Genomic DNA, 13,486 nt, shown 5'->3' with positions numbered 1-13,486 from the left:
ACCATAATTTCATCTTTTAACCTGAATAAAATTTCAGATCTATACAAGACTTATGATGGTATGTTGCAGGGTGGCATATTTATAATTGCCTAAATTATTATTTAATTATGCTTCGACCTGGCCTACATCACTGGACAATTATAATGACTGCTTTGACTTGCCCACTGGTGTGTTATGTTTTATTGGTCTTAAGGGTTACATTTAAATTTAGTTCTGTGGAGAAATACAAACAAACATAAAAAAAAACATTACAGAGGTTTGTCTAAGAAATTCAGAGTATATTTTAGTAAATATATAACATTATTAAGATTATTGATGTGTTGGGTCTACTTTTTGGCAAACTCATGTTCTAGCCCTTAGGTGGCCATGGCAACACTTGAAATTCAATTTACAGATCAATAATGCTGATTTTAGCTCTCCCTGAGGTGTTATTTGGGTGGCATCACCAAACCAATAGAGCTACCACTCTACCTGATAAGGCTGTTTGACTGAGACAGTGATCATACTAGTATAGCCATGGGCGTCCTGGTTCCTACCTTTGCCTCTCGTGATTCTTGCTCAGGAACCTGAGTTTCAAAGGAATCTGCATTTTAAATAGAGCTGAAATGTAGGGCGGGCAGGCCTACCATCAATTTATGATGGAGATGTGTTGTTTTGTTCCCTTTGGAATTAGAAATATGAGGTTTCTCTTTCCAGACCATCTATGATCTAACTTTTACATTATGCAACGGTTGGGGTGAATGGTCTGAAATATGGTAAATGAACAAAGATCCTGTTTTCTTAATATACTCTAGTGTTCCACTTCTTATCAGGTGAACTCAAGAAGCTTGTACAATGCTCTAAAACACAATCCCTCTGAACCAGTTCTTCTTACACAAAATGTGTAATGTGCTATGATAGCAAGTAAATCACAAACACAACTGAAGCCCTGATTACTCATCTTTCACATATGAGTAGGTGTTGCTTTAGGTGGATCTGTTATGAAAATAGGACTTGGCAAAGGTTAAAAGTTGTTTTGAAAAACAGTGGATTCTCTCCAGGTGTTTTTATTCATCTGTCATGACATTATTTAATGCAACACACTAACAGTTCACAAGTGATCAAGTTAACTTGCAGAAAGAGAGACATGATTGTACAAAAGTGAAAACCTACATTAATCTTAGTTTTATGCCTCAGGAGAATCCCACACTTGTAGTAAGAGTACAACAGTATGAGTAGAGTACAAGTAGAATTCTCCTTGATACGAGTACTATGAGCTCTAATGGTGAGTATGAATACATTACTCTTAGGGTGAGTATGAGTACAATGCTCTAAGCATGAGTATCAGTATGATGCTCTAATGGTGAGTATGAGTACAATGCTCTAAGCATGAGTATGAGTACATTGCTCTTAGGGTAGTTACGAGTGTAATGCTCTATAAAGGGACTGAGTATCAGTTCAATGCTCTAGGCTGAGTATGAGTACAATGCTGTAAGGGTGAGTATGAGTACAATGCTCTAAGTGTGAGTATGAGTTCAATGCTCTAAGGCTGAGTATGAGTACAATGCTCTAAGGCTGAGTACGAGTACTTAATTTTGCACTAGTATCTAAATTAGATTCCAAAGTGTGAGTATGAGTACAAATCCATTTGCAATCTTTGTCTCTTATAGATATCATTTGAATCTTTGTTTTCTTTGAATACAGGTTGACTTTGAGAAGGCACAACAGAAGAAGATGGAACGTGAAACAAAGAGAGCCCAGTCAGTTCTGATTGATGAGAGGAAGAAACACATGAGTGTGGTCAAGGCGTTACTGGACGAACATCGATTTCTCCAAAATGAACTTGCGGAGGCACTTCAGAGGCTGGAGCATGCGGACTGTGAGGCCCACGCCTGTAAAGTCGATGCAACCAAGGCCCTGGGACTGCTATCTGTGGAGCGCCAAAAGTCAGAGAAGAGAGAAGCCGAGATTGAACGGCAAATATCCGAATTTGATATAGAGAGAGAACAGTTACTTGGGAAATTGAAAAGAGAAGAAAGTAGGACGAAGAAACTTCAAGAGACCTTAGATGAGGCAAACAGTCGGGTAAACGAAGTCGAACATGTTCTAGAGCTCTCTCGTGAGTTGAGACAAAAAGATTCATTAGAGAATGTTACCAGAACTAAGAGCACAGAACCAAAAGCAGCAGAGGATAGCAACTCTGTCGCTCCAGTTTCATATAGACCTAAATCTAGCACATTTCCTAGCTCATCCTCAGCTGGTCACTTAAACCTTAGTAGGTCTAGCAAGCTGTTTGCCCCTCGAGGCTTTAAGTCGCCCTTAAAACCAGATAAATCGGAAAGCTCCTCAGGTTCGTCGGAAGAATTGAGTAGTCCAAACACACAAAAGATCAATGTCAGGATAAGGAATAGGTCGTCGGGCGACTTTGCTGCTAAGAGAGGAAGCAGTGATTCCCTGGAGAGGAGCTCAGGGGATGAAACAGTCATTGATGTACATACTACTTCAGTCACGATAAAGCCCAAAGTCGCCAGTGTTACTCCATCACGGAGGACCATCGAGGCTGCTCGCAAAGGCCTCAGTCCAGCTAACAGCGTGGACAAACTGTCCACGAAAGAACGGAGTAGCACTCCGACGGACTTGACGAAAATTAGCAAGATACCCGCCATGACTAAGAAAGTGGTGACCGTCGGGGTGGTATCACCTCAACAGACCAGGAAGGTTAATGAAGTGGAGATTATGACAAAGGCTCCAGAGAGCAACCAAACAAAAGACTGTGTAGATTCCACCTCTTCTAAGCTCCTTTCAAGACCTAACAATTTTAGCAAACCTGCTATTAATGAGGAACCCAGTCCAGATGTTACTCCTCCCAAGCAGAAGGATGTACTGTCCCCCACCAGCACACCTGGTCGTCCCATCTTACCCTACACTACCTTCAGTGGGGTCAACGTGAAGGCCAAGGCAGCTCAGCTGATCAGTCCCGGTGCAAAGAGGAATCTCGGATCCCCGGCAGCAGCAGGTATGAAAGCAGCTGCTCCATCACCCCCTACACCGGTAGGAAGCAGCAAACCTGACCCTCAGGTCAATGGCAATATATCAAGTGACCTGGCAACCACTAACAACAGCCCCCCTGGGGGGGTGCATGGTACCAAACGTGCATCACCTCGAGGTACCCCACCACCCGTTCCCAATAAACCTACTTTAATCCCCCAAAAATTTGCTCCTTCTACTTCTACTACTTCTTCCCCGCTTTCTACGTCTGTCACATCATCGTCACCATCTCTGTCCTCTCCACCTCCGGGTACCAAACACAGCACCCCTCCGCCCAATGTCAATAAACGTCCCGACTCCCTGGTGGAGGCCCGTAAACTGTTCTACGCCAATAAACAGGGGACGAGTGTAACCTCCGATAATCCCAACTCTGTGCACGTTCGTACCACTCATAATATCAACTCTAATAACAGCAATAACTACCGCTCTTCCAGTGACGTGCTTGAAATCGATGTGCCTCCACCATTGGACCGCTTCCCAGTCCCTGTCAAGGTGGGTTTAAAAATGGAAAATGAGCCAGATTCGTGCAGCTTGAATGACAGTTACATGGCCATGCTTCCTTGCCAAAGTGTTCTGGCCCAAAATGATGTGTGGCACTGCATGTTTTCATCTCAAGGTAATCATCATTCATATTCATCATATCATTTGCATCACAATACTGCACGTATTCAAAAAAAATATACATATCAATTCATTGGACATGCATATTGATGAGCTCTTTGCATGGCATCAATGGTATCACTTTCTCCAACTCAAATGGTCTGTCTTCATTGTGCATATTGTGCTGTAAGCATGCCCAGTGATAATAGCTTATGCATATGCATGATCAGATGTTGTAAATGTGCATAATGTTACTCCACATAACAAGAATAACCATAACCTCTAACACTTGATTTAGTGCAGCATCAGAGATTTATTACAAAATATTCAGCAAATTGTTTGTGGTTGTATTGTCTTTGCTCCCATTAAAATTCAGTTTGAGGAGGCGGGGTGCCGGGGGGGGGGGGGGTTGGGAGCATTGCAGACTAAAAGAATGTTAGAGACCAAAACAGTGTCTTCAGTTATCTCCACATGAAGATTCAGATGTAATGGGTGCAGTATCAAGATTCGATGGGATTTTGGGTTTGAAGAATGGTGACACAGGGAGGGGCAGGAGGATCCCGGGAAGAGATGACATAAAATAACTGACAACAAACATGCCTTGTCACGGGTGTTCAATGGAAGGGTCAGAGGTAGAATGTAAAAAGGGGTGTGCACACAGCATAAGGTGGGAAGAAGTTGTTTCTGATGAAAGAATGCTATGCGAGAATGAAATATTGTCAAAGCTTTTGCTTTGTGAAACAGCTACCTTCTGCATGTTGCATTTGCATTTAGCATCATTCTGCTCTTTTCAGATAGTGAATAGAAGCAATTAGTTATCATTTGTCAAGTTTTTCTTTCCAAAACTGGACTTGTAATTTAAAAATTCCCTTTGTTAGTTTCTACTATTTTAATTTGCTCAATTACTCATTACTGTTCAAGAGTCCTGATACATCGTGGGTTGTTTGTGAGAGTTTAGATCATATACAGTACGATAGTTGGGCTTTTGTTTCATTGTAACATAATCATTGACCCTGAGTGCTGGCAGCAAATGCTGATTGGAAAATAAGTTTGTGTTAGACAGAAAGGTTGGAACATTCCAACATCAAGCAATTTGTTTCCCCTTTTGCATTGTAGCCATGTTGTCATCCTGCACTCCCACCTTTTTTTTTGCCATTTCAAATCTAAAAGTTTATAGCTCTAGCCCAGCTTTTGGCAATGTCTAGTTGTTGATAGAATTTTCCATGCTTGCTTTCCCACAGTCTTTTCCAAACTCTTATCCCACTGGAGCTTTGGTTCATTTTAGCTTTTTTTCAAATGATTATTTATAGCTATAAACGAAAAAGTCATTAAACTTTGACATGGTAATACAAGCCTCTTTCCTGTAGAAATACTAACTCGGGAAGTACATACTTACTGCTTGCATTAATGTTAATCCCAAGTGCTTTCAAGTCTTGGCTACATTATGAAATTAACCTCCAGAAATTTCCGGAAAGGAAAACTTTAATTGGTCTTTAATTATAAGTACAAGTGCTTTCATTAATAGAAATCAACATTATGCATGTGATTGCTTTCATTACTTTTAAATAGCCTTCGGATATGCATAGTCTGTCATGCATGGATTTTACTAAGTTAAGGTTAATGGCAGAACTTCTTCACATACCACTAGCAGCATGACTGAAATATTCTATTTTATATTTTAAGAGATCATACCATCGGAAAACTGGTTTACTTAGAATCTAACCTTGAAAGTAGGAAGGCCAATCTTTATAAACAGATGGTTGCTGTTAGATAAACTATTAATATATTTAACGAAAGAAGTAGAATAGATGAGGAGAGGGGGAGGGGGGGAGGGGCTGTTAGGGGTACAGAATTTGGTCTGAGGTTGGATGGATGGAGTTGTCTGAGATTGGATAGAGGGAGTTATCTGGGATAGGATAGAGGAGGCTCTTGAGGTATGATAGAGTGACCTGCCATCAGTAGGATAGACGAAACTGTATAAAGATAAAAGGAGCTCTCTGGGCAGGATAGAGGGAGTTGTCGGGGAACTATAGAGGGTGATGTCAGAGGTAATGGGAGGTACTATATTGAATGAAACTTACATACCTTGTCTGTCCTAGAATATAGTTCAACCAAAACTGTACCTCCTACAATATATAAGGGTTGAAAAGAAAGTAAGTGATTGGTATCATATTATAAATCCAATTTTATAAGTCCAATTGTTTATCTACATTCCCTATTCCAGATGTTCTGTGCTTCACCAGGCAGTGGGATTAAGTTACTATTCCATGCCATTTTCTAGATTCAAAAAAAGAGTTTCAAAATTAGTTTTATTAACTTAAGTTTTGCATGACTATTCATCCATACTGTAGTTAACATAGAACCATTGAAAGAATATCCAGTGTTAGTTTCATTTGCATATTCAATTCTTACCGAGTAGTATTATCATGCATGCTCATGTTTATGCATAAGCTATTATCATCACAAGAAGACATGCTACTCCATATTCATCATTTTCTTGGGTTCTTGGAATGAAAACACTGCCGTGCTACACAATTGCTTACGTTTTCTTACCTTCTGTTCAAGCTAATAATTTGGCTAAACGAGTCCCACCAGCTTGGTTTTCCGTTTTTGCTAATCCAGCCCGCGTTGTTTTCATGCACTAAACTCCGCTTCCACCCCTTTTCTTCACGTCTTGTAGTTTCATCCACATGTCAACTGTTGGGAGCCATTTTAACCCCAGCGGTAACAATCATCAGTGGTGGGCAGATATTTTAAATCTATAGCCTTCAATTAGCTAATCATAACTACTCTTCTTCTTGCACAAAATGTACAAATTTGAAAGAGAAAGGTCAGAAAAGAAAGCCTTTTCTTTTTGAGAGTGGATGTAGATAGCATGAGATGAAATCATCTCTGACGTTTACTAAGATCCTAATTTATTCGGTCATATTCGTCTTCGTTTCTGCTGTGTTTCGCATAATCGTTTTAACTGTTAACCTGTTACTTCTTAAACTCTTCTTGGGAAGAAACCAGATTTATTACTTACTTTTGAAGACAAACTGATAGTGGATATGTATAATTTGATTGATAAATGGCTCTGTTTGTCCATCTGAGTACTAGGGTTCTTTGAATAGTGGAATATTAATATGAAGCTTTTCCAAATATGCCAGGTGTCAATAAATTGAAAAGATTAGACAATTTATGGTCTTTTGACCTCATAACGAATGGCAGGACTTCAAGGATATAAGATATTAAAGGATGCTGTCATAATAAGAGAAAAAAACAAACATCTTTTTGAAAAAGCATGAATATTGTGTAATACCATCATGAACAGGAACCAGAAACTTTCTCACAATCATATGATAAGGCTTGTTGGTGCAGTGTATATATGACATAATGTGGAAAAGTAATGGATTAAAGTAATGGATTAAATATGAAAAGACCCATGATATTTGATGTATTGTGTAATTGGTGCTTCCTACCGGCCTCACTGTTAATTGGCAGCACATTTCATGAATCTGACATAAACTTTAGTGGTTATAGAAACAAAATATTCACCATCTTTTTTGGAAGAGATAATGTCTACCCTACATCAACGACATGCTTTCGTGTGTCAAATGGAGACAATCACCCTGTAAAAGTATGGTTTCTTCCCGGCAAGAATTCTATTCCATTCCCCATTTCTTTGTGTTTGTTTGTTTTCTTTTCTTGTTTGTTTGTTTTGCTTTTAATTTCCCAACTAATAAAGCCCTAACCCTGGCATGTCTGACACATCCTCTTCTGAAACCCCATTTGCTCTGACCTTTGACCTGACAACTGAATTTGTTTGCAATTTAAATTTGGGAATATCTTGTAGAGTATATTGTAGCTCAAGGTGACGAGCAGAATATTAATGAATTCAGAAAGAATTAGGTCATGACTCACAAGTGCAAAACACTGAGAATCTAACCGCAACTGTTTAATACAGCTGGGAGGTGGATTGCCATTAAATTGATACAAGCTGGTTATGTGATTACACATATGTGATTTACGTGAATGTGATTACGAATGTCGATTCTTTAAAGAGCCATATAATTGAATTTGAAAAGGATAGGAATGTTATTTCTTGAATTATGCCAGAAATATGCTTTAATTGTTAAGGAGCCTTTTGCTCAAAACTTTCTGAATTTGCATTGCCTTCTTTTGTTTGATTTGGTGTTATGGCTTATCCTCTTTGAGTTTTATATGTATCTTATTTTGACTTGAAAAAATGAAAAAAAAATTGGTTGCAGCATGATGTGCCAAGTTTGACTACAAATGTTGTCCGAGCCATTAAAGAAGATATGAATTATTGATAGTTGTAAATAATGATTAAGATGAAGATCAGGTAAGTGAAATATCATATTTATATTCTATTCACATCTGGTTATATTTATCATATTTGGCTGTGATGGGAACAATTAGACAGAAGGCTACCTTACATACCTCATAGGATAGGTTCTTGATGTATCAACTCTTTCTCCCTCAAACAAAAGCCAATCTATTTGCATAAGTTCTATTTGTAAGCCAGGGGTTTTGAATTTCTAGACAATAAACCAAATTCAAAAAGAGTCTATTTGATTTGAGGAAAAATATCGAACTCTTGCATATATGTACATGATGTATCTCATTTACACAGGTAAGAGGATTTACCGTGGGTGTATCATGGTATGACCAGGGAGTTGCCATCAACTCCCTGGTATGACAGGGTCATAACACAGTATATATCAGCTATGTTACTTACCTTCAGTATGCCCTGAGGGATCTGATAGGCTTACCTTACAATTAAAATGTGTATATTGCTCTTTGGTCTGTTCAGGCTGTACCTGGTATGTCAATGGTATATTACTTCACTTATATCAGGGAGTTGTTATAAACTCACTGCTTGTATCAGGGAGTCTGCAATAAGGGAAAGGGACTTTATACATATATGTAGTACAATTAAGTGTTATGTGGACCTTCAAGAAAGGAAGAGTGAGTGATGTACCTTTATCACATGACGTATGGATGTATAACAATGACCAATATCAGAGATTTAGAGAGGAGATGATCCCACTGTAGTATTGTGGGAGAAATTAATGCTAGCTCTTTCTATATTATCAACCATCCTTCCAAGCCTTGCAGTTTGTATCCAAGGTACCAAGAATTTTGTGTTTTACGGCCATAGCATTGTTTGCAAGCTTTCTCGAAATAAGAATGGAACAATTGTGGTTTGAACCTGATCTGTTTACTGAGATAACATATATGAAGTATCTGTTTAATCAGAATCATAAATAATTGTGTTGCAGACCTGTAGGAAAGCATTGTGATTATTCCCATAGAGATACCCTGTGAGTCATGGTGTACACAAGATAAACAAGATATGAAATTGTCCACATTGTACAGAAGCAGTATACTTGCTACTTATATTGGATTTTCAATCTATGAATTGTGTTTTTACCTAAATTACAAGCAGTTTACACTAAAATTAAACAATGATATCACAAACCTTAAGGTGCACTGGCCCAGGGAGGTATTAAGTTATCAATGCATTAACGTACTAAATCAGCCAGAATGTATATATATAGCAAGAAAAAAAAGACTTGGTTTATTTTGGTGCATCTTGAATTTGTGCTTTTTATCTTCTTGGGCTATATTGATGCACATTGGGAAGATTCGTAATAACATTTCTGTATAATGACCGGATCAGGTTAATTTACCAGCACAATAGGGGGATCTACAGCCACTCCCTCTATCAACAGAGAGGACTGTCATATTGGTCGTTTCTAGGGTTCCGTGAAGCTTGCCAAGCTGCAGTCTCCGAAATCGCTGAGAATTCCTGGGAGGAATCTACGATTGACACCTCTGGACAAAGTACCTGCACATTCCCTAATACACACAGTGTGTTACATATTCGAACCAACATATAGCGTGTTCACCACTAATACCTAGCATTATGTTTAGCAACGATATTTTGCCCATCGTATGGCAACTTTACACACATCCGGTCGTCAACCAAGCAGAAAGCTTCTTTAGGTATTCTCAATGACGTCCCCTTAACTGATTTTAAGCTTTGAGCGTTAGTAAAATTGTATCCAAGTCTTTGAAATGGAATATACTGGACTTATACCTGCGAATCGTCTCAAAAGGATTGAGCCAAGATCTTTTTTAAACATATTTTCACAACTAGCGCATAGTTTGAGATATGCTACGGTGCTCTACAAAACCTTTTGAGATAGATCACATGCATTAGTACCCAGAGCAGTATCTACAGCATTCTGAGGATCAATATGATAGCGCCCTCTACATAAACGCTGACGATCCCCATTCCATCAAGGCACAAAGAAACTGGTGTAAGGTCTGTTTAGATTAATGTTTGTAACTCTTCTCTGTAACACCTCTTTTACCCCGAATAGATGCACTTTTGTACACTAATAGGAATTAAAATTGAAAACAAATTTATCTGTAGATTTCCACTTTGAGGAATAGTCTTGTTATTGCATTGAAGTCAGTCAAAATATTTTACATTTCCAAGCAAATAATCTTAGTGACTCATGCTTGTTGTTTGCATTCCAAATGTCATCAAAATAGGTTTTTTAATCACAACATTTCCCTGATGTACAAATCCATTACCTTTGCTGAAAAGTACAATTTGCCAACATTTCCTGTATTTTTGCTTCCTCTCGACTGATTGGAAGTTAAACTGTCAGACTGTTTTGATTAATGTTTATTTTGCCATGTTTATTTTTTCATGTTTGAATGGAAGTTCCCTTTGGATGTTTGCAGGTCCTTTTTATTAAAACACACAAATTAGGTTAATAGTATGTTATTGGGCTACACTGAAATATACAAATTCCATGGTAAAATTGGCAGCTAAATGAGCCATTGAGTAGAATGATTTTGTGTCATTGGTGGTGTTTAGTCACAGGGATACTTGAATTTCATTAAGTAGCAGGTTGCATGTACTGTCTGTGCATAATTTGGTTATTATTTACAATATCACAGGATTAGCTGTTATCTGCTGTATAGTGGAAGGAGAAACCCTGTTCAGGCAGTGACAATGAAGTGACAATTGGTTCCATCATTAACCAATAACAAACAAGAATATATTGAGATGCATAGCTAGATCTTACAAATGGATAGAATTTTATGGGGGATGGATGGATGGAGGAGAGACATTACTTAAACCTGCTTCAGCACCATAATTCTCCAGTTTGTCAAATTAGTGATCTACTTGGCTCTCTTCCAAACAGATTGTTGTTTAAATGTTCACTTATCATGAAACTGGTGCATCCCAGAAGAATATTAGAATATGGTTTATATTCTGATCTTAAATATCTGTTATCTGTATTTCCTGTTTGGGGATCATGTTTTGCCTGCAGCTGTTAGGTAAAGTGCTCTTGTTGAAACCTGCCAGATAAGAAAAAAATTTATCTTGGACCTGTCAAACTTGAAAAGGTCAGCTCAGATTCATAGGAGGTTCATATAGTACCTTGGGGCTAGGTTATTGTAATATTAATGTCGAACATTTATCTAAGCTTGTAGTCTGAGGAGGACGTTTTGCGACCATTCCTGTATTGTTGGTGATACTCTGTTATCTGCAAAGAGAAAGGAAGGAAGCACTGATGTAATATGATAACTTTGATTTCAGTTTGGATTCTGTGATGTCTGCACAAAACATTTCTAAATATTTTTTTAACTTTAGAATAGTATCTTGTTTGTCCAAATTTGTAAACCAGAGAGAGTAGGATGCCCACTTAATAATCCAATAATGTTTATATTGCCTAGTACCCAGTTGTACCATGTATCAACTGTTAACAGCATAGACTACGGTCACTCTTGAGTCTGAATAGAATCAACAAAATTAGTCTGTATCTTGAAAGCTAATGGGAACTAATGAAATAAAGCAACCATGGGAATTTCACGCATCAATTCGATCATCTCCATGGTTACAGAATTCTGTATATATTGGAAAGCCAAGGAGTTGTTTGTTACTTTGAAAAATATAGAAATGACTGTGGATGGGTAAATAATGAAAATGGAGGTATTTGAGGTATTTCTTTTGGCAGATGTGTCCAAAATCTTTCCTCATTGCATTTCTAAACTAAAAACTTTTTCCATTTATTTACCAAGTATGCATGTTTAAGGTCGACAAGGTTTCTTGATTTAAGATCTAAATATGCATTACAAGTTTTGAACTCCATAAAGTGGCAGGTTTGGTTCACTGTGAATGTTAGTATTTCCCAAACCAGCCAAATAGCACTCAAGGTATCTTTAAAAATTTCATTCATATGACGGACTGCCTGGGATCTCGTGTTTACACCAATGAATTATGAAATCAGTTAGCAGCTCAATTAATTATTCTAGTCAGTACTAAGCCTTTGTCAATTTGATGTTAATTAGCATCTTAGCATTCTTCTGAAAGTATTTGATAACTTTAAACCTAGCTTATGAAAATCATTAAAAAATTAAAAATAGCTGCTTTATATTATTTTAAATTTTTTCTTTGGGGCATATATTGTTCTATGTGACCTTTTGTTCAAAGTAGTAAAACGTAAGCTGTCTTATCGTTCAGAATAAGGACAGGAAATAGTTAAATGGAATGAAAGTTTTGGTTTCATTGTGAAGATAAAATACAAATCACACTCCATTGGCTAGGTTTAACTGGAAACAGCTTGTGATATGAAACATTTCTGAAAGCAGATTGTTCCAAACTTTGTATTTTCTCTTCAAGATGTAGTAATAATGATTCTTGTATGATGTCACCATATTCATCCCAGTAACAATACTTTACAGGCAAATTTTGACAATAAAGGACAACCCATTCCCCCTCCCCACCCCCCAATCTCCTCCCTAATGCCCTCCACCTAATCTGTATCCTTTGAAAAAAGTCTTGCATCATTAACATGACATGCAAGTAATCATGTGTTCTAACATCACATATTACTGTTTTGCTTCACATTACTCACAATATACCAAAACAAGGCTATTGAATTTTCCCCTAAGGAATACATTTCCATTATTTATCTCAGCAATTTTCCCCGCTTTAATTACTCCTTTTTTGTGCGTGTGTGTCAATATAACAAGGCTATCTAATCTCAAGTTTTGCAGCATTTGTTTTTCTCCTTCCACAAGGTTATTCTCTATCTCAATTGCTCGTTTCCCTACTACGACAAAGAACACATTTGAAGAATACTGATGTTTAATGTCTGCAATAATTCTGTCAGTTTTTATCTTGACCAGAAAATGAATCGATACTCTCCCTTTTTTTCTTTACTGTTTTATTTAGTTAACCCAGGGCCATTAATTTCATTTTATTGTTATGGAAGAAAGCTCCATGCCAGGCAAGAGGTTACAGAATTGATCCAAACACAAGCTTCGTGCCTGGTATATATTCAGCTTCTTAGCTTTTGTAGAGGAAGCGTGGGCTGGAAAACGTCCTAAAATCCAAAGACTTTTTGAAATTGACAGATTCAAATTTGTCTGTAGATGGAAGATTTATAAATTTCTCATGGCTCAAATTGTATGAGAATTGATAAAAGCAAAAAAAGGTCAGTATAATATTAGAAGTGGAAATCCCTAGAACAAAGGTCAAGTCTGCTGGTTTATGACATTTTCATTTTACTTTATGAAATGTCAGTTTGAATTGTCTTCGTAAAAGGTTTGTAAGTGACATTTAGGCTCAGAAATTGTGTGGTTTAATTTAAGAGTTATGGTAAGACTTTATTAAAAATATGGAGTATTTGTTACTTCTAATATTTAACTTACTGAGCAAGCTATTAGTACAAGAGCACACTACACAAAGACATATTTGAAGAAGAACCCATTGTGTGGTAATTCTGGACAAATTCAAAATCTTATGAAGATGAGCATACCATGTAAA

At 37.5% G+C, this 13,486-nt stretch overlaps 1 protein-coding gene across 3 annotated transcripts in view; it reads left to right on the top strand.

Annotated features, from left to right (window-relative positions):
• Positions 1-13,486, top strand: part of LOC139960985 (uncharacterized) — a 91,368-nt gene that overhangs the window by 48,732 nt on the left and 29,150 nt on the right. The window contains exon 5 of one of the 3 annotated variants that reach the window (XM_071959732.1): positions 1,684-3,643. In XM_071959732.1, coding sequence (XP_071815833.1) covers positions 1,684-3,643 — 1,960 coding nt within the window. The remainder of the gene's footprint in view (positions 1-1,683; positions 3,644-13,486) is intronic. The other 2 variants (XM_071959735.1, XM_071959733.1) reach the window with 2 other exon arrangements.

This window comes from Apostichopus japonicus, chromosome 20, assembly GCF_037975245.1.
Source record: "Apostichopus japonicus isolate 1M-3 chromosome 20, ASM3797524v1, whole genome shotgun sequence".
Lineage (NCBI taxonomy): Eukaryota > Metazoa > Echinodermata > Holothuroidea > Aspidochirotida > Stichopodidae > Apostichopus > Apostichopus japonicus.
This window is presented reverse-complemented; position numbering and strand designations above follow the sequence as displayed.